The 25,161-nt window shown below is 40.4% G+C and overlaps 1 protein-coding gene across 3 annotated transcripts in view; it reads right to left on the reverse strand.

The window, feature by feature from the left end:
* Positions 1-25,161, reverse strand: part of LOC146667438 (atlastin-2) — a 40,024-nt gene that overhangs the window by 11,962 nt on the left and 2,901 nt on the right. For 2 of the 3 annotated variants that reach the window (XM_085409129.1, XM_085409127.1), the window contains exons 2-8: positions 14,933-15,219; positions 13,735-13,869; positions 10,611-10,715; positions 10,428-10,478; positions 1,199-1,255; positions 820-912; positions 469-607 (exon numbers count right to left, since the gene is read on the reverse strand). In XM_085409129.1, coding sequence (XP_085265255.1) covers positions 469-607; positions 820-912; positions 1,199-1,255; positions 10,428-10,478; positions 10,611-10,715; positions 13,735-13,869; positions 14,933-15,219 — 867 coding nt within the window. Of the gene's footprint in view, positions 1-468; positions 608-819; positions 913-1,198; positions 1,256-10,427; positions 10,479-10,610; positions 10,716-13,734; positions 13,870-14,932; positions 15,220-23,764; positions 23,934-25,161 lie in introns of all 3 variants that reach the window. The other variant, XM_085409130.1, reaches the window with a different exon arrangement.

The following is a 25,161-nucleotide window of genomic DNA, read 5'->3' on the forward strand; positions in this document are numbered from 1 at the left end:
CTCATAAACTAGCCACTTGTGTGAGATGCCGTCTTTGTGCACAAGTTCTGTGCACGAAAATATACTTGCACAAGTGATCATCAATACCTGCACAGATGGACAGATTTACTTGTGATTATGCTATTTCTCGCACAGCTTTTGATGTAAATATCAATCTATAGCGCAGAACATTCAGAGGCTACAGCACAGCTGGAATAATAAGGTGGCCACGCTATTGATGTCAAAACACAAAAACTCCTCACAATGTTCAGGTCTCCACCCAAAGCTAAGCATCCTGAGGGTCGATGAGCAATAAAAAAAGGGAGGGCAAGGATTAGTTAGTGCCAGAGCAACAATCCAGGAGCATCCATAATCGGGAGAGGGCCCAGCTTGAGGAACAGAGAAATACCACCCTCCAAGGGGTGAGGAAGAGAACATACACACGAAAAGAAGATGAACTGACCTTTGCTATTACAAGTTCTGTTATACCTGTGAGCCGCCCATCGAAATGAGGATTGGTGGCCACCTTGAGGCCAGGGTGAGGCAACAAGAAACAGCTGATTTTGGAGAAGCAGGAGTGGATGTGTCTGCGGACATTCTGGAGCTCCTCGTGTTGGTTCTGTTTCACCTGAACACAAGCCAGGCACTTCAGTTAATATCTGATTTACTGCACTTAAAACAAATTAAAACAATGTGAAATGTAAAAAACCGTGGAGATGTTCGACAGAAGATTGCCTCTATATATAGTAGGTAGGCAGTTTCCACCTGCTTTACATCCACTGCCACGTGACTTTGTTGATCTATTAAGTCAGGCTGTTAGGGTTTAATTATTCAACTCACCTGCAATCGTTTATCCAAGAAGCCCCGCCCTCCCTCCAGGCCGTATGGATGTTCATATGGGTAACTCCAATCTCTGATTAGGAACATCAGTCTCTTAAAAAACAACATTTAAATTATTATTCAGCATGGACATCAATGTGTGACTTTCAGGTGAAGAACATCTAGAAATGGATAAAAGTGTGCAACAGTTAAAACTCAAGCAGTATGTGCTGGTATGAAGAAAAAGATTGTTAGAAGCTTTGACCAGGAACAGACATGAAGACAAAATGTTTTCCTTTCATGACTTTACAAGTACTGATACAACAAGACAAAGCTTGTTTTAAAATTAAAAGAAACCTCCCTTATATATTTTAAGGACAATGACCATAGTATGGCAGACCTGAAAGGGTTTCTCATAGACTTCCTCCATGGCCAGTCGTCCATATTCAGTGAAGAGCTGAGGAGACAAAACAAGCAAAAAAAGCCTAGAAAACAGAAGCAGCTATAAAATATCAAGAAGTACAAGAACAATTGTTTGCATATCTGATTGTTCGATAAGCAATGCTTAATGCTATTTGTCAGGGTCTGTTTTAACATCAAGAATAACAATCTGAAGAAGAAACTGTGTCCCAGAATTCATAGCGTGGCCCTGCTCAGTTTCCAACAATGGCGGCAGCTAGTTAGTTTAATATTACTCTTATTATTCTTTCTGGGTCACAAAATAAACGTTTAACATATTTTCAGGCGAGAATGTAGCTGTGTAAACTTCAAATATCTGCTCAGTTTATCAGGACACCACATATTTTCAAAAGTGCTCCGACGTTTTCGGAGACATCTGATACCCACCAGCTCGATAGCTAGCCGGGGTTCAAGGCTCACTAGAGCCCGTGAGAACACCGGACTCCCGGCAAATCGTTTTCAAACCCACCGCCATCTTTCGCTACTCAGGTTAAACATGATATATAAGCCACTTAGATAACTTAAAAATGTTGTTTGGCTTTTTTTAGTATTTTATTTGTTCCTGAGTAAATCGGTTTGGCTGAGATTAAAGTTATAGTTTTTACACAGCTGAATAAATGTCAAGCAGACAACTGATTATCAGAAGTGTGAGATGCTCCAGAATATACTCCGGTGTCCTGTTATATTTTAGATAGCAAGGAGCAGACGGCTGAGTTTATTAAACTCCACTGAAACAATCTGCAGATTTCATCAAAATTTAATAAACTATCATCTTGTCTTTATTTTTAGTTAGCACATACCTTACACACTTAAAGCTGTAAGCTAATGATAGTTATATAAGAGCATGCTGGTGCAATAAGCTGTACGTTTTACGTCCAATGAATACATGATCTGATTAGTCGACTAATCGCAAAAATAATCGGTGACTAGTCAACTATCAAAATAATCGTTTGTGGCAGCCCTAATGCAGAGATGCGCAAGATTCTGAAAGAGCAGCAGATCCCCTTCCAGACTCTCTTCCCAGCCCTGCTTAAGGTGAAATATACAGGGAGTGCAGAATTATTAGGCAAATGAGTATTTTGTCCACATCATCCTCTTCATGCATGTTGTCTTACTCCAAGCTGTATAGGCTCGAAAGCCTACTACCAATTAAGCATATTAGGTGATGTGCATCTCTGTAATGAGAAGGGGTGTGGTCTAATGACATCAACACCCTATATCAGGTGTGCATAATTATTAGGCAACGTCCTTTCCTTTGGCAAAATGGGTCAAAAGAAGGACTTGACAGGCTCAGAAAAGTCAAAAATAGTGAGATATCTTGCAGAGGGATGCAGCAGTCTCAAAATTGCAAAGCTTCTGAAGTGTGATCATCGAACAATCAAGTGTTTCATTCAAAATAGTCAACAGGGTCGCAAGAAGCGTGTGGAAAAACCAAGGCGCAAAATAACTGCCCATGAACTGAGAAAAGTCAAGCGTGCAGCTGCCAAGATGCCACTTGCCACCAGTTTGGCCATATTTCAGAGCTGCAACATCACTGGAGTGCCCAAAAGCACAAGGTGTGCAATACTCAGAGACATGGCCAAGGTAAGAAAGGCTGAAAGACGACCACCACTGAACAAGACACACAAGCTGAAACGTCAAGACTGGGCCAAGAAATATCTCAAGACTGGTTTTTCTAAGGTTTTATGGACTGATGAAATGAGAGTGAGTCTTGATGGGCCAGATGGATGGGCCCGTGGCTGGATTGGTAAAGGGCAGAGAGCTCCAGTCCGACTCAGACGCCAGCAAGGTGGAGGTGGAGTACTGGTTTGGGCTGGTATCATCAAAGATGAGCTTGTGGGGCTTTTTCGGGTTGAGGATGGAGTCAAGCTCAACTCCCAGTCCTACTGCCAGTTTCTGGAAGACACCTTCATCAAGCAGTGGTACAGGAAGAAGTCTGCATCCTTCAAGAAAAACATGATTTTCATGCAGGACAATGCTCCATCACACGCGTCCAAGTACTCTACAGCGTGGCTGGCAAGAAAGGGTATAAAAGAAGAAAAACTAATGACATGGCCACCTTGTTCACCTGATCTGAACCCCATTGAGAACCTGTGGTCCATCATCAAATGTGAGATTTACAAGGAGGGAAAACAGTACACCTCTCTGAACAGTGTCTGGGAGGCTGTGGTTGCTGCTGCACGCAATGTTGATGGTGAACAGATCAAAACACTGACAGAATCCATGGATGGCAGGCTTTTGAGTGTCCTTGCAAAGAAAGGTGGCTATATTGGTCGCTGATTTGTTTTTGTTTTGTTTTTGAATGTCAGAAATGTATATTTGTGAATGTGGAGATGTTATATTGGTTTCACTGGTAAAAATAAATAATTGAAATGGGTATATATTTGTTTTTTGTTAAGTTGCCTAATAATTATGCACAGTAATAGTCACCTGCACACACAGATATCCCCCTAAAATAGCTAAAACTAAAAACAAACTAAAAACTACTTCCAAAAACATTCAGCTTTGATATTAATGAGTTTTTTGGGTTCATTGAGAACATGGTTGTTGTTCAATAATAAAATTATTCCTCAAAAATACAACTTGCCTAATAATTCTGCACTCCCTGTACTGATAAAACAAAAATTTACAACACTGCAGCTGAAGCCACCGAAGATATGGCCAGTAGAGGTTATGCTGTAAACGTCGTTATAACACCTGAAATAGTTCTGGAAGAACTGAAGCAGCTAACATGGAGTAAGGTCAGCAGAGAACCAGTGAGCGCAGCGGCAAACAAGAAACGCGATCCCGGTTACAAAGAAAAACTCTGAGCCTTCAGGAGGACGGTACCTTCTTCCTCGGAAAATTGAGGTCTACTTACTTTGTTTCCCTTTACAATTAAGTTTACTATATGGTGTACAATACATAAATAAATAGGTTCTCTCATGAATGCTCTTTATGGTGAGGCCTAAGCCATCGAGAGCCTCCTTCATAGACTGATGAGGAAGTTGCCTCTCGAGGTGAAGCAGGGTCCATTTCAGGGACCTCTACCTCGGAAGTTAAGATTTTATTTTGATTTCTGTTCCTTTCTGATGAAACTTTTTTTCATATGTTTTATGTTTAGTTTTTACAAGGGTGTGCAGATAATAATCACAGAAAATTACAATTTAGACGAGTAGCAGGTTAATAAAAATTTTGTCAATTAATATTAATGGCTTACATAGTCCAGTGAAAAGGTGGAAAGCCCTATCTAAGTTTAAAAGGGACAAAGCCCAAATTGTTCTGATGCAGGAAACACATCTAGCTGACAAAGACCAGGCAAAACTTAACAAACAAGGTTTCAAACATGCCTTCTATTCTTCTCATAGTTATGGGAGGCGAAGGGGGGTGGCGATTCTGTTATCCTCAGCTTTGAATTATGAACATATAAGGTAGATATATATTGGTAACAGGTAAGACTGAGGGTACCATGATTACTCTCTTAAATGTGTATATTCCCCCAGGCAGTGACTAGTCCTTATATAGGCAGATTTTGAAATTGGCAACAACAAGGAGTCAGGGAATTTTCATTTGCTTTAATGTCACATTAAATGTCAAACTAGATTCTTCAAACGGAAAAGGTGATCAGAGGAATACTGGAAGAAGAATGGTGCATTTTATGGACGATTTTGGACTACTAGATGTGTGGAGAGATTTTCATCCAAATGATAGAAAGTACACCCATTTCTCAATTCCGCACAACGTATATTCTAGGCTAGATTATATTCTCGTGTTTAAGAACTATGTATTTAGAATTAAAAGCTGTGAAATAGCCGCTTGTACCATCTCAGATCATAAGCCGGTTTATCTTGATATCTGCCTGAATAGCAAAAATAGATTAACCTTATGGAGGTTGAATTCAAACATTTTAAATTATCCAAATATTAAAGAGAGTTTGAAAAAAGAAATAGAAACTTACTTAGAGTATAATGAAAAAGAGGCGGTATCTCCGGGAATATTATGGGATGCATTGAAGGCAGTGATTAGAGGAAAAATAATTAGTATATCCTCTTACATTATAAAATCAAGGTGGGAAAACCGTTGTCAATTAGAAGACAAATTGTTAGAGCTACAACATCTACACTCTGTGACGCTGAATGATGATATTAAATCTGATATAATAAAAAAAAGAAAGATAATCTAAACACAATGGACATACAGAAAAAAGGTCTTTTTATTAAACAACAGCAATGCGAGGTAGGGAGGAAATCATTAAGACTCCTGTTTCTTAAACTTAGGAAGCAACAAGCAGAGAGGACTATACATAGAATAAAGAACCATTTCACAACTGCTTTTTGCTTTGTTTATAGAACCATTAAGTCAATGGATCAGGCAGAGACAGGATATAACTGGAGTAAGAACGGCAGGAGGGGAACAGAAATTAGCACTACTTGCTGACGACTTACTTTTAACAATATCCTTTCCCTTACAGGCACTCCCCCAAATCATGGACATGCTATCAGAGTATGGCTCTTTTTCGGGATATAAGGTTAATGTAAATAAAATGCAGGTATTAACTGTAAACTATGAACCACCAGTCAAAATTAAGAATTGCTATAAATGGAAATGGGATGCAGATAGCATTAGGTATCTAGGGTTGGTAATACACCGTGACTTCACCAAAATGTTCAGTGCCAACTATGCCCAGATAAATGAATCTATAAAATCAGATATACAAAGATGGAATACCATTCCGTTTCTGGACCTACACTCCAGGATCGAATCAATCAGATTAAATATTCTTCCCCGACTGCTGTATTTGTTTCAGTCTTTACCGATTGCCATACCACAAAAACAGTTTGTGGCATGGGATAGAATATTGTCAAAATACTGGATTGTCAAAATCTGGAACGGGAAAAAAGCTAAAGTTAAATATAAAACACTCAAACTAAAGAAAGAAAAGGGAGGTCGTGGGCTTCCTTGTCTACGAGAATATTATTGTGCAGCTCAGTTAAGACCATGGATATGTCTCTGTTGTCCAGATTACACGCCGGATGAAAAGATGTTGAAGGAACAATAGTCAAAGGAATACCAGTTACAGCTTTAATATCGGACATAAACGTGGCAGACGAACCTATACTACAAATAATGATATCTGCTTGGAAAGAAGTAATAAGAATTCGCGGTTTGGAAAAGGGCTCCAAGGTTTTAAGATGGTGTGCATATGATTCAGATTTTACCCCAAATCATTACGATAATAGATTCAAGAACTGGGTTTCAAAAGGTATAACTAATTATTATTCATTTGTCCACAAGGGGGCATTCCAAAGCTTTGAGCTTTTTTTTTTTTTTTTAGCTTTTTAAGACGTAAACATGATTTAGGTTCAGACAACTTCTTTAGATATCTACAGGTCAGAAATTATTTTAATCAAAAATTAAAAGTGAACCTAAACGAATTACAATTTGTAGAAACATTTTTAGTATTAACCAAATCTGGAGCGCAAAGCAAAATCATTTCCAAATTATATAACAGCATCCTGCGGTGTAAAAACGACAGCACTGTGTATATTAAAGCAATGTGGGAAAAAGAAGGTAATTTGTCAATTACAGAGGAGTGTTGGGACCACACATGCAAGATATAGTGGGCTACCACTGGGTCTAATGTTTGGCGTGAATTTTGCTGGAAAAGAATTATGAGATTTTTCATCACCCCTGCTTAACAAAGATATTGGGGAACTGGTGACACATGTTAGAGATGTGGGGGAGATGGAGCTAACCATTTCCAAATCTTTTTGGGATTGCACAGTTATTCGCCAGTATTGGTCTCTAATCCATGAACATCTACAAAATGTGTTTTCATTTGTTTTTCCTTTAACCTTTGAGACCATATTTTTGTGTAATGTACCAGTGGATAAATTGAATTCCAATGATAATAGACTCTTGTATATCCTACTGGCCGCAAGTAAAAAGCCTCTTACAAGGGAATGGCTTAAGCTTGAACCACCAACGATGGAAGATTGGATACATTCTGTACAAGAGATCTATACGATGGAAAAATTGTCATTTTCTCTTAAACTTCAGAGGGATACTTCAGTGGGAGGCAGAGGGTCAGAGAAAAGAAGCACATAAAAAACTAACCTTTCTGAGCCATTTCCTATGCTGTTGTAGTGATTTTTAAAAAGAGTGCTAAACAATTATTTTTTCATTTGGTATTTGTTTTTTTCTTTGATTCTTGTCACAGAAAAATTTGACCTTATCTTGTTTGGAGAGACTGCAGCTTTCATAAACTGCTTGTCCATTTCATGCGTGGATATGATGTAGGGCTGCAGCTATTGATTATCTTAGTAATCGAGTAATCTCTTGATTATTCCATCTTTTAATCAGAGTTCTGAAAGGCAGCTTTGAAAAAAAAGAGCTCTGAAAGGGTGTGTGTGCATATTATGAGTTTTTGTGCATGTGTGTCTGCAAGTTTAAGTGTGCAGGGAATGAGTGAGTTTGTGTCTTCAAGCCTTTAAAAGACTTTAAAGGAATGTGGTGGCTGCTATGAAGAAAACTGAGCATTCTGAAGTCTACCCTGTGCTTTCCCACATAACAGACAGGTCTGGCCCAGATCTGGTCCAGATCCGGCATCAAGCTGGCACTTCTGACTGACTGGTGTCATGGGTGGGTGTATGTCAACTAGATGTGGGCCAGGTCTGGCAATGGTGGCACTATTTATGTTCCTATTTTCCCATTTTAGTAAGAAGACCCAAATGCCATGTTGCAATACTATACTGCTATGGTAATAGAGCAGGGCGATATGACCAAAAATATTATCATGATATACATTTGAAAATTTGCAATAACGATATAACTGACAATATAATTGACACTAGACAAAACACTTTACAACTCCACAACTTTATTAGTGCAAAAAAACAAACAAACATCAATGTATTTTCACTTAAACAAGCAGCTGTTTTTTATATGCATTAAAGTTATATAAAAATTTTACAGAGCAAATGCAAATTCCTTGCTGACAATTTAACCAAAAGGCATTTCAAGTGGAAATTGGCCGACATATCCTCAGCATAACCATGTATAATATCCACAAAACATAAAAAGACGTTATACACACAGCGCAGAACGTATCACTCCGCGAGGCGCCTGCCTATGATAGCCGTAATGCTCCGACAATCCATCAAGCGGTGCGGGTTCGTAGCTTAGCAAAGTCGTACTAAAACATTTGACAGATTTTCGAGCACCGTGTGCATAAAATCATTTCGAGGTCAGTAAACACAACCAGAATTCATACATAAGGCACACGGGATTATAAGGGGCACTGTCGATTTTCAGAAAAATCAAAGGATTGATTTTAAGTGTGCCATATTTTCCAAAAAAAACCAAAACGGTAATAACGACGGCCCGCTAGCATGCTCTACCAAAAATAGTGCTTTGTTGTGTATGTGACGGATGAAAGCTAAACCAGTTACACACCACTGAAGTTGCAGCATTTTTACAAACCAATTCTGGTTCATCTGTTTCATTCAACGATCCACTTTCGCCCTTCTCATACTCCGTCGCCACCATGCTTTTTCCGCCATGTGCATATGAAAACAAAGGCACTGCGCATGCGCGTTTTACCCATATTCTATCGCGATATTTCATTTTCTTATCATTGCCCAACGTTATACCGGTATTACCGTGAACAATATGATATGGCCCAGCACTATATGGTAGCAAACGTTTCAAATGCAGATTTGACAGGTTTGTGAGTATACACTTTATCCAAAACCTAATGAGGTTTAAAGAAGAAAGTGTACTTTATTGATCCCCGTGGGGAAATTCCTCTCTGTATTTAACCCATTCACTCAGTGAAGCAGTGGGCAGCCATTGGGCGCCCGGGGAGCAGTGTGTAGGGACGGTACCTTGCTCAGGGGTACCTCAGGGTAGCTGTTCAGTGGAATCGAACCCCCGACCTTCCGATCATGGTGCCACCACTCTACCTACTGAGCTATCCCTGCCCCCCCTGCCCTTTACTCATGTTTCCCACTGGGTGGCTGTAGCTCATGAGGTAGAGCAGATCACCTACTGACATCTGGGGCAAGAGCTGAAACTGTTCTGGGCCAGCACTGGGCTAGTAGTGTGTCTGCAACTGGCCCGTGGCTGCACACAACTTACACACAGCCCACATACCACAAAGAATGGTGCCCCAGATCAGGTTTGCCAGAGGTAACACATGGGCCAGCACAGGACCTCCAGTGTGTCTCTAACTGGCCTTGTGCTGGCCCATGTGTGGTTCACCTCTGGCAAACCAGGTCTGGGCCACCAAAGGGCCGTCATTCTTTGCGGTATGTGGGCCATGTGTAAGCACATTGTGTGGGCCAGATCCGGGCCATACAAATTTTGCTATGTGGGTTGATGCAAGGTTTTTGTGCTGCTGATGTGTAGATGTTAAATTATATTAATAACAGTTCAGTGTCCAATCTAACGACCCTCAGGTTTACTGAACCATACTTTTTTATTGGCTTGTGAAAAAGCTTATATATGTTTAAATATTAACGCAATTAAAATGACAACAACATTTGATATTATTTCACTTTCAACGTAAAACGTTTTTAATGAAAGCCTAAATAAATATGGTCTAGTACAACCCACGCTCGCATTTACATCGTTTAACACATTAGCACACAACAGAGCTGTGTGTTAAATGACACATCATTTAACACACAGCTCTGTCAAGTATTTTTTTATAATCAAATTATTTGAATTACTCAAATCATTACAACCCTAATTTGATGCATTTAATTGTTGCTGAAATAACGTAACATAAGAAATAACCTAAATAATTGGGTTCATGGGGTCTTGATGCATTCTCAATCATCTAGGAAAGTAAATCTCCAAAAAGTTTATTCTGTTCATCTGGACGTAGCGTTTTGTGGGAGAAACGTTTCGTCACTCATCCAAGTGACTTCTTCAGTCTCAGCTGACTGACCTCTCAGCCCATTGTTCCTTCAGTGGGCTGGTTTCAGTCATTATGCAAATGTACTGTTTATAAGGTTGGGGAAACCTGCAGTCAGTTGAGACTGAAGAAGTCACTTGGATGAGTGACGAAACGTTTCTCTCACAAAACGCTATGTCCAGATGAACAGAATCAACTTTTTGGAGAATTGGGTTTATGCTATAGGATTCAGTCTAGAAATAGTAAAGCTGTCTTGCAGGCTGATACTGACCTGGAGATGCTGAAGGTCATCTTCCTGAACATTCTGGGAAAGGTTGTACACCTGAAACACACATAATGTTGATGCCATAATTTCTAGATAAAAATGTATATTCTATTGTTATACTATCACAATGAATTAAAGAGTTTCTTATGTGACAACTAGAATATACTAGAAATAAAAAAGATGACTGACCTGCACAGAGCTGGTCATGGTGCTCAAGGCAAATAGTGTGGCACAGTCTTTAACGGTAGACTGGCTGTCAAACGCTCCCTGCGTGTCTATTAGTAGAACTGCAACCTGTGGAAAAATGATGTAAAAATAAAAACATCACACCACATACATACAAATAAATATATATATTTTTTAAATTTCCCTCGTTATTTATCCTTCAAGCTTGGGTTCTCTACCAGAGGCCTGTGCGCTTAAGGATGTTGTTCCTGTGATCTGTTGGAGTCACTTGCCCAGCTGGGGGGGGGGGGGGGGGGGGGGTAACGAGAGTACTCCGATTACCACTAGGACCACTGTTGCCTTCATCTTCGACATCTTCTTGAGTTCTTCTCTCAGCCCCCTGATATCACTTGGTATACCTACATCTAGGGCTGCTCAATTAATCGAATTTTAATCACGATTACGATCTGGGCTTTCAACGATCATTAAAAATGACTGAGCCGATTATTAGCCCCTCCCTCATGCTTTACTCTCGCGCTGCTCCATGTGGCAAATCAAGCGCACTGCTCTGCATTTCGAACACGCGTCACAACAATTAAGAGGACCCGAGGGAAGCTCGGAAAGCTAAGCAGAAGTTATTTGGAGAGGAGAGTGACTGCCGTTGGTTGAAAAGAAAGGTAAAGAAAAAAAACTTAAGTGGTGTGGAAACATTATGGCTTCGCGGAGTCAGACGTGGATCAAGTAGACACAGTGTGTAAACTTTGCTATGGTGTCGTAGCTGCACCACAGAGCAACACTGCAAAGTTCACATTTTTCATTTATTTCTTATATTGCAAACATTTGCGCTGTTATCAGTATTTGCACACTATTTTATATTATTTTTTAAAGTCATTATTCAATACATTGTTATTCTTAACCCTTTAAAGCCGGTCAGAGCAGCATGCTCGTTTTGTGTAACTATTTTTAAATCCCTGTAGAACCTGAACGCTAAGCTAGCACAATAAATTTTTTTCCATATGAAACCAGAGGAGTTGTACGTACTTCTTATGCCATCAGCTTGTCCTCGGTCACGGTTTCCTTCCACATATAGCTTTGCAAAAATTGCATAAAAAGAGCTTGCAGGAACAAAAACATAATATTCCAGAAACACGCTTTGCCGATCCGATCATGAACTTCCCACATTGAAAAAGACGTCAACGCGAACTATCGCAAGTGACGTCGTTTTTGCGGAAAATGTAGTTTTTTACTTGTAGGCCTTAGAACTCGAATTGCACTGCTGGAAATAGTTTATTTTGATGCACATGCACATTCTTTGCAAATTTGCATCATAGGATTGTTTTTTTGTTTTTCCTGCAGTATATAAAAATTGCTGTATCTCCAAAAATAAAACTATGAAGACACTCAAAATAAATTTCCTGTTGTTGTAAACTATTTTTTGCAACTTTTTTGTATTTAAAGTTTTGAGGGATAAACCTCTTAAATTTCTCCAAGTAGAAATATATGTAAAAACAAAAACGATTTTCAATTTTTTTGTAGTTTATTGCACTTTTTTGCAATTAATGTAGTTACTATGGACTTAATGCATACACATTTTTAAAATATGGGCTATAACAGTTGTATTGATGTATAGCAACTTGAAATGCTCCCACAAATGGCACTACAGCATGTAAAAAAATAATATAAGCTCTGGCGGACGAAATAAATATCGTCAAATAATCGTGATCTCAATTTCAGTGAAAATAATCGTGATTATCATTTTTGCCATAATCGAGCAGCCCTACCTACATCAATCACTACAGCTGTCTTCCTCTGCTTGTCCACGACTATTATGTACGGTTGGTTAGCCATCACCAGTTTGGCTGTCTGTATCTGGCAGTCCCACATGATCTTAGGTCTCGACGACCCTAGTGGGCATGTCTCATTTTGACCTTGAGACTTCCAGGTCATTCTCAGCCCAGGTGTTCCTGTATAATATGCCTGCTGGGTTGTAGCATTACATGCATGCCCTGTCTGCTAGCATCTTGAACCCTGCTGTTATGTGCTGGATTGTCTCAGGGGCATCTTCACACATTCTGCACCTGGGGTCTTGCCTAGTGTGTTAGACCCTAGCCTCTATGGATCGTGTACTTATGGCTTGTTACTGTGCTGCCATGATTAGCGTCTCTGTGCTGTCTTTCAGTCCAGTTTTGTCCACCCACTGACAGGATGTCAGACACTTCTTCTGACAGTGGCCAAGTAGTGGCCTGCCGTTCCATCATCCTTACTTCTTCTCCTTACTCCTCTTCCGTCTTCGGTTTCTGATGCTACTAATCACTGGCAGGGCGTAAGTGTAGATTGCCGGGATCTTGATCTTCATATGAAGCTTACTCCTCAGAACTTGCTTTACACTCTGCTGGTACTTGGTGGTTGCAGCTTTCCTAGCGGCCTCTTCGTGGTTCCCATTTCCCATTTGCCTATGAGATTCCCAGGTGCCTGTAGCTGCCCTCGATGTCTGCAATGCTGCCTTCTGGTAATGCAATCCCATCAGTTTGGAATACCTTCCCTCTCTTTGTTACCATCCGCCTATGCTACACTACAGACATCAGAATGTCATTCAGGTAGATCCAAGTTGTGTGGTAGGTAGATTAGGTGGTTGACAATTGCTCCATTCCATAGTCGGTATCACTGACAGTAACTGAGGCAAGTCAGACCTACTTTGGATGTTGTGCTGGAGTCTTTTGTGAGTCGTCACTGAGCTCTTAGAGCAATTTTGTTCAGTTCTTGTCCAGCCACTCCTGGGAAGGTTTACCAATGTTCCATTTTTCACCATTTGTCACAAGTGTGGCAGTAATCAGGCCTGGGTGTGGCTAGAGAAATTAAACTCAGCTTTACAAAGATGGCATAGGAGGAATTACTTTTACAGACAGGGCTATATAGGTCTGTATTTTCACCTGAATAATAAACGCCTTCACTTAAAAAACCCATTTCTGTTTTTACATGTGTCAACTTTGTCAAATATTTAAATTTGTTTGATGATCTGACAAATTTAAGTTAACAAAAAATAAATAAATCAGTACGGGGTGAAACATTTTTTCACGCTATACACATATACACACATACCCACACCACATTTTAAAAGGAACAGCCTAGAAGATGCTGTGACACAGACCTTGCTGTGATCTGGTTTCTCCACTACAAACACATCGCTCCACGCCTGGATGCCCGTGGTCTCCCGTTCACAACCACCCCGCCAAGTGAAGCCGGTCAGAGGTTCCTCCACACCGCCGAGCCACGAATCAGATGACTGGAAGATCACAAGAGTATAGCTAACAAACTGCATTCCAAACTCACACGCAAACATGTGGAAAGCCTTGTGTTTATGGGGGGGGGGGGGTGTGTCCAGTCAATTGTTACAAGCTAGTCTGTCTGTCTGTGTATAACTGTTACAAGTGTTTGTTTTGTATTGCCAGCAATGAGTTGGACTTATTTTTGATGGGACCCCGCCAAGGCTGCTCTGTCCTCCGGCTCTCTTTATAATGTTTTATGAACAGAATTTCTAGGGGTAGCCAAGCGGCAGAAAGCTTTCACCTTGGTGGCCTTATAATCTCTTCTGAGCAGGTGACCTCCAGCTCATACTGGAGAAGTTTGTAGCTGAGTGAAGTGGCAGGAATGAGTATTGGCACCTCCAAGTTACAGGTTATGGTCCTCAATAAGAAAAGGGCCACTTCGAGTGAGAGACAAGCTGATGCCCCAAGTGCAGGAGTTTAAGTATCTCGGGGTCTTCTTCACCAGCAAGGGGAAAGAGGAGCAGTCTGATGGATTGGGCTGCATCTGCAGTGATATGAACACTGCAGTATAAGCTTAACATAAAATCATAAATACTGACTGTTCCAGTTGCTCCTAGTAAACCAAATTTCCCAATCTTCATCGTCAGTGTGGATTAGACTTCAAACAGTATGTTGACAGAAACTGCTTCAAAGAGCAGCACTCATCTGCTTGACATAGCACCCAGTGATGGTTATGAACATTAACTGTTAATGGACACAGAAACTGCTACCGCAGTTAATAGTAGCCACACTCAGATAAATCAAATATGTGTACAGCATTATTCACAGCGTTACAACTTTCAACATTTTGAAACAAGCCAATTCTGAAATTAATGATTAATTCAGGAAAACCAGATTCCATAAGCTCATTATCGTGGTGTATAGTTTGCATTTGTATTTTGCCAGAGTGGGGCCATTCAGTGGTTCTTTTGACTGCTCCACCAAGACGAGAGTTGAGGTCAATGGATATATTTGGTGATGTTTGTCAGCAGGATTATGATGAAACTAACAATTTGAATTTCACAGAACTTGACAGGTTACCTGTTTGTACATGTAACGAAGCATAAAGTCGAGCAGGAAGGATTTGCCCTTGCGAAAAGCTCCAGCCACAGAGACGACGACCACATGGAGGTCCTGGACCTTCTTCTGCAGCAGCAGTTGCTCCAGCACCTGCTCCTGCAGGAAGAATGAATGCTCCTCCTCATTTGCCACTACAATCTGCACAGGCTGGGGCCTGCCCACTTTCTCCTCCTCTTCCTCCTCCAGCAGGTCATAGTCCTCCTCTTCACACCTCATCTGGGATGCACATGATTTAAAACTGTGGCCACCTGAGAGGGGGAAAGTAAGCTTAAAATGTGTCTGAAGGCTCAGAATGCAGAAATGATTGGTCATGACTGTTCACTGGTACAAAGCAATAACTAGCCAATTAAAGGGATTTACAGCCTGTGTTCTTATTATCAATTATCATTTGTAGCAAAAAAATATCGTTTTCAGTTGTCTCAACATTCATGAACATTGCTGTTAAATATAACATGACTTTCTAGCAATTTAATTTTGGCAACTCTACATATAACAACCACTTGTGAAACAGTTGGTTGTGAGTGCTTAGATAAATTACACTCACTTTCAGATTCTTTAAAAATCAGTGTGGAGTTTGGAGGGGTGGGTGGCAGCTACATTGATCCTGTTATTATATGGGAGACCATTTCTATTATTTTTGACTTGGATAATTCAATTCAATTTCATTTATATAGCGCCAAATCACAACAAGAGTCGCCTCAAGGCGCTTTATATTGTACAGTAGATCCTACAGTAATAGATACAGAGAAAAACCCAACAATCATATGACCCCCTATGAGCAAGAACTTTGGCGACAGTGGGAAGGAAAAAACTTCCTTTTAACAGGAAGAAACCTCCGGCAGAACCAGGCTCAGGGAGGGGCGGCCATCTGCTGCGACCGGTTGGGGTGATAATGAAACTCATCTCTCAATGCAAAGTCGAGCCAAATGTATTTATAAAGCAAATAAATAAGAAATAGAAAGGAATATATAGATTAGGAATAGATTAAATAGATGTTAGTGGGTGCTAAACATATATAATAATGACTGAAAAAATACACAGGAGAGACAATAGGTTTTCAGACAGACTCAAATGCCACTACATCCTTACAGATTTATTTCACCAGTAGGCAAATAAAGAGTCCAGAGTGTGTACTGAGGGCACAAAGAACAGAGGTGAGCCAATTAATACCTCCTTTAACCTCCTAGGACCTGGCATCCACATATGTGGACATCACATTTTGAGTTATTTAGACTTCAATACTAAATTTTGCTCTACAAGGGTCTGATATCCACTTACGAGGACATTATACTGCTACTGTTCTATCAAGATTTTAGACGAATACCCTCATTTGTGGCTCTTATTTTTCTTAAAAACAAAAATAAGGTAAAAAAAAAAAAAAAATCAGGTAATTCTTTGTTTTTACATTCATCAGGCCCCAATATGCCCAAATAAAAAAAATGCATGCTGTGGAAGAGTTCGGGTCTTAGGAGGTTAATTCAGTTCTTATTTAATAGAACCATAAGCATGAAGAGTAAGAGTAATAAAGATGCACATGTTATAACTTAATATAATAAGCTCATTATAGTCTACTTAATTTTCTATTATGCTGGAAGTCCCCGATCTGTGTGTTACCAGTATTAGTGAAATGGCCTGCAAAACTACAGTTAGAGTACAGTAACTGTACAGTTACATTAAGGTAGCCCTGTCATTACAGGGCTACCTTAATGGTTCACACCAACTTTACAAGCAATTGTCACAAGGTAACAGTACAAAGATTATGACGCAAATCACACAATCTTAATCAGTAATAGTAATAATAATAATGGATTGGATTTATATAGCGCTTTTCAAGGCACCCAAAGCGCTTTACAATGCCACTATTCATTCACTCTCACATTCACACACTGGTGGAGGCAAGCTACGGTTGTAGCCACAGCTGCAGTAACATCCTTTTTACAGCTAACTGTTGATCTGACACAGCTACACATTGTCATCGATAACAATGACTAGGAAAATTGCTCAACATCTAATTTTATTGATGTGTCATATTACAGAAACACTTATATGGTTTAAGAACTACAATATACTACAGAAATACATTGGAGAGTATCGCCTTGACTGCCTGCCAAGACTACACTCAGTACTAACAAAGAAAAATGTAGTGTGACCATTAAAACACAGCATAACAGGAGGGTGGAGAAGATGGAAGAAAGATGAAAGGGAGACTTTGAAAAGTGTGTGAGAATATCACAGTCGTCCTGCGACTGCAACGCACAAGTACTTAAAAGATCAGTGCCCTGGAGCTGTGACGTCAACTCTGAATAGGTACATTTGAGGAAGTTAAATTACTGTGAAATTTTTATTAAATGGGAGGTCTGGATTTTCCAATAATATGCGACTTTGATAATACAAAGTTGTCTGTAAACCTAGCCAAAATCCACAAACAAATACTTTATTAGTGGAAGATGATATTTACCCATAACTTTACATGGTTCTACTCAATGGAACAAGAGAACCATTATCAGAAATAGAAAAAACACTGGATATAGAAACAGTTTCATGATAATGGTATTTTTATTAATCACCATGACAATGGTAAATTTTTACAATTGGAAGCATTCCAAGACAAATTTTACATACAATATTCTTATTGTCATTACAAATTGTCAATGCAATTACAAATTGATCAAATACATGACTTCTCACGAGAAAGAAAGAAAGAAACAAAGAAAGAAACCAAAAAAAAAAAAAAAGGGGGGGGGGGGGGGTCGGTCGGTGACAACAATATAATCTCTAATAAATATTATAAATATGAGAAATGGCCAATACCTCCAAAACACAGACACTTTTCCAATTTCAATTCAGTTTTATTCATATAGTTCCAAATCAAAGAAGCAGTTGCCTTATTGTAAGGTAAAGATCCCACAACCCTATAATAATACAACAGAGAAAACCCCAAAAAGCTTGCTCATCAACCCCTTATGAGCAAGTGCTTTGACAACAGTAGGAAGGGAAAAAAAACTCCCTTTTAACAGGAAGACACCTCCAGCAGAACCAGGCTCACAGGGGGCAGCCATCTGGCCCCCTGACCAGTTAGGGTAAGGGGAAGAAGACAGGGAAAGGACAAGCTATTGAAGAGAGCCAGAGATTTATAATAAATAATAACGAAATGCAGAGGTGTATAAACAAAGTGAAAGGGGCAACTGAAGAAGAAACACTCAGTTTCTTCTACAATTTTGACTGCATTTGCTCATGGGAACCTCCCAGCAGCCTGGACCTTGCAATGTAACTAAGGAAATATTTAGGATCACCTGATCCAGCCCTAACAATATGTTTATTAAAAAAAGGAAAAAATATATATTTTGAGTCTAATCTTAAAAGTAGAAATAGTGTCTGTCTCCTGAATCCACAGAAGAGGGGCCTGAAAACTGAAGGCTCTGCCTCCCATTCTACTTTTAAATACTGAAGGAACCACAAGTAAGCAGTCTGAGAGCAAAGTGCTCTAATGGGGTGATATGGTGCTATAAGGCCATTAAGATGGGACCTGATTATTCAGGACCTTGTGTAAATTCAATTCTAGGTTCATTTTAAAATAATCTTAATAACTGTTATTCAGCTGCTGAGACTCTAAAAAATGTGGTTTAAAGTTTGTTTTTTTTGTTTTTTTACTGTTAATGCTATCCTTTCAGATTTTAACATAAGACTTAGGTGTTATAAAACTGAAGATTTAAACAGTTTTAGATACATTATACACTCTCAAAGCACTTTGTTTGAATAAAATGTTAGATTGAAAAACACAGCAGCAGAAGGTTTCACAGAAGTGTGATTACTTCTTCTAATTTCATAACATGATCCAGAGTCCACATAATCAACAGATTCACCCTGGAGGCAGGGCCAAGGCGGTTCTCTGGGTCCAAAGGTTAGGAGAAGCTTCATGCTTATTTTTTTATTTTTATTTTATAAATTACACCTGTCCTGTGCCAGATGTTCTGTTGACCCACTGAGAAAGACATTATTTTTGTGACATCAGGAGGACTGACGCTCATCGCAGGGATCAAACAGGACTCATAATCTTCACCAGCAGCTCCCTCAGAGGGAAGTCTTCAGACCTCCACTATCCGCTCGGCCAATAAGATGGACAAACCCAACATGTCATGAACAGTGTGTTCATCAAGAGTGAACACATAACATGATTTTTCTGTTGTTGTTTTCTGGGTGGTGCTGAGGGCGGCTCCTGTAATCAAAAGGAGAAAAGAATCATTACAAACTGTAAAATGTGAAGTGTATCTCTCAAATCTGAAATAAAGTGGTCAGAATTCAATGGTGGTCACCTGCAGGAAAACAAGAGACAAACACACATCATTAGCATTGTTTGAGCTGCTGCCCGAGTACTGGACAACATATTAACCTCCTAGGACCTGGCGTCCACATATGTGGACATCACATTTTGGGTTATTTAGACCAAAATATTTAATTTTGCTCTACAAGGGCCTGATATCCACTTACGAGGACATTATACTGCTACTGTTCTATCAACATTTTAAACGAATATCCTCATATGTGGCTCTCATTTTTCTTAGGAACAAAAATCTGGTTAAAAAAAATAAAATCTGGTAATTCTTTGTTTTTACATTCATAAGAACCCAATCAGCCCAAATATCAAAGAGAAATTAAAAATGCCTGCCGTGGAAGAGTTCGGGTCTTAGGAGGTTAATGCTTCACATCATTTCTCTCTAGCGATATAACATGTACAGAGTATTGAACATTTAACTTTGTGAACAACACCTAATTAAGAACCTAATTTTGCCCTTTTAAACAAGAACACTTGAAACAAACTCAGTTGAGGAAAAAAAAAAAAAAAAAAAAAAACTCACTCTCTCTCTCTCTCCCCCTTTCAAACCTGTGGCCGGTCTTTATCCTTCAAGCTCAGGTCATCTACCAGAGGCTTATGAGCTTGGGGGTCCTGCAGAGTATCTTTGCCGTTCCTAGGACTGCTCTCTTCTGGACAGAGATATTAGATGTTGTTCCAGGGATCTGCTGGAGCCACTCACCTAATTCCTGACAATTGCTGCATTCCGTAGTCAGTATCCGTAATGATCTCACTGAGGGGGTTCAGGCCTATGCAGAACAGCAGTGGGTAGATCCCACACTTGATGGTGACTTGCGCTATAGATTTGAAGTTGGCCTCTAGTGTTGTTTGCCACATCACCAGTGAGTTCCTGATGAAGGCTGTTAGGGTCCTGTTGATCTTGTACAATTCTAGGAATTCCAGGATCCAAGTGTGAGCCATCAAGTCATAGGCCTTCTTATAATCAATCCAGGCAGTGCACAGGTTAGTCAGCCTAGTCTAGCAGTCTTGGGCAACTGCTCTGTCAACCAGTAGCTGGTGTTTTGCTCCTCTGATACTCCTACCAATTCCTTTATGTGCCCCGCTGATGTATTGACCCATGTGCCTGCCAGAAGCCTCCACGTGGTACTGACGCAAGTTATTAGCCGGTGGTTGGATGGGACTGATCCTTTGGTTCATTTGTGTAGTTAGGCGCTCACTGACAACCTACTGGCTTCTTCAGCCAGTGGGTGTGAACCATGCTGGGGCCTGGTGGCAGTCCAACTCTTCATACTGGAGACCTTTTTCTTAAATGTCTGCCACTGTGATGGTTACTGGACCCTGTTCAGGGTTAGTGCAGTGGTCTGCTTTTAGATTTACAAGCCACTGAGCATCGCCGTTATGTGTTGCGTCCTTCTCTCGTATGCTCTTCCAGTATTACTCAGTCTCCAGCCTTGGTGGTGCTGTTCTCATATTGTTCCCCTGCCACTGAGAGCACACCTTGGATTGTTCCTTTGGGAACAGCTAGTTTATTCTCCTGCCTTCTATTTCTCAGCTGCTCGGCATGTAACATGCAGCAACATAGAGGAAGTGGCTGACTTCCAAATGACATAGCATTTGGGTGGTACCTCATTAATCTCTAGCCGTGAGAGCAGTTCCTTCTTCCAAATGTTGGAACACTGAGCTACTAGTTTCGCCATCAATCTGGATGCTGGGTATGGAAAATTCCATAGGTCCCTCATCCATTCATGCAACTATTTCCGCTGGGGTTACTTATGTAGCAGCTTCCAACAGCGCCCTATTTTTGTCTCTTGCCCACTTATTTTGTCTTGTTCCACTTGTCATCTGTGTGTCCTGGTTACTCAACACCTGACGCGGACCTTGTTAATCCAGGCGACAGATCAAAGACGTGAGGAAGGTGGTTGGCCAACTATCGGAGCTACAGAAAGGGGAAATTAAGAAGCTGCCCAAGAAGTATAGCAAGCTGCCCATAACCGAGGCCTTAGAAACTGCCAAGCAAAAACTGAGCCTTTTCCAGCCGCTTCAAGAGGGTTAGGGTTAGAGAAATAGAAGGCAGGAGAATAAACCAATGTCAGTGTCAGGGGAACAGTATGAGAACAGCAGCAAGGCTTGAGACCGAGCAATACTGGAAGAGCATATGGGAAAAGGACGCAACACATAATGGCAATGCTCAGTGGCTGGTGGATATAAGAGCAGACCACAAAACCCTGCCTGAACAGGGTTCAGTAACAATCACAGTGGCAGACATCCAAGAAAGGGTCTCCAATGTAAAGAGTTAGACAGCACCAGGCCCTAACATGATTCACTCTTACTGGCTGAAGAAACTGACTGCACTCTATGAGAATCTAACAGTGCAAATGAAGCAGCTGCTAGTCAAGACACTTACAATGGTTAACTGAAGGCCGGACAGTCCTGTTCCCCAAGGATCCTTAGAAGGGTCCAGTTCCATCAAACTACGGGCCAATACCCTACCTCAGTACCCCATGGAAGCTCCTGTCAGGTATAGGGCTGGGCCATATTATACAGTTCACGGTAATACTGGTATAATGTTGGGCAACGGTAAGAAAATGAAATATTGCGATGGGTATATGGGTAAAACGCGCATGAGCAGTGCCTTTGTTTTCATACGCACAAGGCGATTATGCCTTGGTTATGCTGAGGATATGTCGGCCAATTTCCACTGGAAATGCCTTTTGGTTAAACTGTCAGCAAGGAATTTGCATTTGCACTGTTAAATTTTTAATAAAAAACAGCTGCTTGTTTAAGTAAAAATACATTGATGTTTGTTTGGTCTTTTTTGCACTAATAAAGTTGTGGAGTTGTAAAATATTTTGTCTAGTGTCAATTATATCATCAGTTATATCGTTATCGCAAATTTTCAAATGTATATCGTGATAAATATTTTTGGTCATATCGCCCTGCTCTAGTCAGGTATCATAGTAGCTAAAATGAATAGGCATATGGCTCAACACATGAGAGGGGGCACATAAAGGAATTGGCAAAGCTACTGGCAGACAGAACAGTTGTGCTAGACTCCAAGACCAGGTTCACCAACCTGTGCACTGCCTGGATTTATTATAAGAAGGCCTATGACTCGATGCACCACAAATGGATCCTGGCATGCCTAGAACTGTACAAGATCAACGGGTCCCTAACAGCCTTCATCAGGAACCCAATGCAGATGTGGTAAACAATGCTAGAGGCCAACTTCAAGCCCATAGCCCAAGTCACCATCAAGTGCAGGATCTACCAAGGAGATGTTCCAGTTCTGCATAGGCCTGAACCCCCTCAGTGAGATCATTATGGATACTGACTACAGAATGCAGCAATTGTCAGGAATTAGGCGAGTGGCTCCAGCAGATCCCAGGAACAGCATCCAATATCTCTGTCCAGAAGAGCGAAGTCCTAGAAACGGCAAAGATACTCCGCAGGACCCTCAAGCTCCCAGGCCTCTGGTAGACTATGGAATGCAGCAATAGCAATGCAGACATAGAAGCCACTGTCATCAAGACATGGAAGCTCCTTACCATGCATGTAGGGTTTCACCCCAAATCTAGCACCCTGAGACTGTACGCCTAAATAGAAGGAAGGTATGCCTAAGAAGGAAGGAGGCCGGGGACTAGTGAGTGTCAGTACCACAGTCCAGGACGAGACAACGAATATCCACAACTACACCAGAAAGATGGCCACCACCAATGTGCTCAGTGAATACCTCAGGCAACAGAAACCTAAGAAATGGGAGCAAGAGGAGGAACTATCATGGAGTCTCTAACACAACAAGCAAGCCCCCAGGTACAAGGCTGTGTATAGATACCCCTGCTTTCCTATTATAATCCTGTTTCTTTTAGTTTGTGAACATCAGCTGTGTAAGACACAAACGGAAATCAGAAACTGGGACTGATTTTACAGGCTGTATTGTGAGAACATTTTCGATCTTCAGTAATTCTTCTTCTGTTAAAACTGAATGAAATCCATCAATGAGGGTTTAAAGTGCATTTTCTTTTATTAATTTGGTGTTACTGTCATTACAGATGTAAGGGAGACACAAAAATGCTGCCATTTGCATATATTTTATAATCAGCTCTCCAAAAGAACTGAAGGAGAGTCTAACTTGTTGCTCTTACAGAATAATACTCATAAAAAGTACAGTAACTGTCATGTTAGTTAGTGACTGAGCAGCTAGAGTGGCATTTTTCCATTGCTCTTATAAACAGTTTTAGTGCCTGATCTTCAGCTGCAGGTCTGAACATCTTTCCATTGAGTACAGCAGCAGAGCTCTGACTGTACAGCACTGACTTTAATGTACATTCAAGCTCAGAGTGACTTGTTTAGTCAAGGTATATTCATTCACATGCACGGATTAGCTACCAAACACGGCTTTCCCCAACAGATGACTGCTCAACTAAGCTAGCTATCTCAGGATGTTAATTTCTGATTATCTTACAAACACACATTCAACTTACCGAAAAAGTGCAGTTAGGCCTCTGGTCCTTCTGTCGGTTAATCCAGTTTACTGCAGAACACCTCATGCTGTCAGTTTGAAACAGTCGTGGTTTTGGAAAGTAAATCCTGGCCCTCCTCTCCGCGTCCTGGCTCTATCAGCCATTCCAGATTAGATATAGGCAAGTTTCTCTGTAACAACAGTTGCCAGTCAAAGCTGTCATGATGACGTTGACCCCAATAACAGCATTAAGTTATTAACTAGAATCCAACCTGTGAGAAAGGAGACCCCTTGAACAATGAGAATTGCTAATAATGGCATAAAGCATATTTGTGAAAAATCTGATAACATGGAGGAGCCGGGGTTTATGACCTATACTGGAGCCAGACACCAGGGGACAAGCTGTTAGGTCGTCCATGTTTTCTACAGTTATTGGTTGAAAACACTGACTTCAAATTCATATGTTTCATGGGTCATTATTTTAATTGGCTGGAGAAGAGACAGCAGGGTGACATTTATAGCTGGGCAACTTGAACAGGTAAAGCAAATATGCACTGTAGCCTGGAACAAGAGGTATGCCTACAGGAAGCAAAGATTAGTGAATAAATAATCGTTGACTAATAAAAATTAACTGACAGATTAGCCACAAACTGACTACCAAAATAATCTTTACGTGAATATTAGAGAATATAGAATATTAGAGTATTTAGAGAATAAAATAATTAATTGCCTTTTATTTATGGGAAAATGCTGACAGTTCTAAACAAATGCAATACCATTATTGCCATTTTCAAATAAATGCATTAAACTAAGCACTCTTTACAGTGTGAATATGTTCTATATAGCATGGCTGTAGTCTTGAAGGTTGAGTCTCCTTGCAGGAATCAATAAACTGGCAGTCGAAGTGAAAGTCTGCTGGATGGGGGAAAAAAACCCAGTCTAATTCTAGAAGCCTCAGCTTTCCTCTTGATTATAGTCCTCTAAGAGGAATTATTGCCATTACGGAACTGCAGGCCTGACCTGAAGTGTATAGTAAATAAAACCACTATTTACAAAAGTCAGTTTTAACCTTTGGATGAGTAAAGCTCCTTGTATGGCAGCAGTGATGCTTCACTGACCTACAGAGCCACTTAGATTGAATAGAGACATGTAACCAGGACAGATTTAACTCTTTGGGTGACCTGGTCCCCATTCAATTTGTCATAGAAGCAGTGATGTTGCTTATGCTATGATGTTGCTTATGCTATATGAAAAAGACAGTCCGTGCTTTAACGTTCTACTTACGAGGGCCAGCAAATCAGAATAAAGTTAACTGAAAGGGAGGAAGACATCTAGAAACTCTTTGTTTCAGATATTTGATAAACTCAGAGGGGTCACTGAGGTACACCATTAGACAAATGAAGATCATCTGAACTGTGA

Source organism: Rhamphochromis longiceps, linkage group LG6 (assembly GCF_057381845.1).
Source record: "Rhamphochromis longiceps isolate RC_006_pf linkage group LG6, R_longiceps_female_GT1.1, whole genome shotgun sequence".
Lineage (NCBI taxonomy): Eukaryota > Metazoa > Chordata > Actinopteri > Cichliformes > Cichlidae > Rhamphochromis > Rhamphochromis longiceps.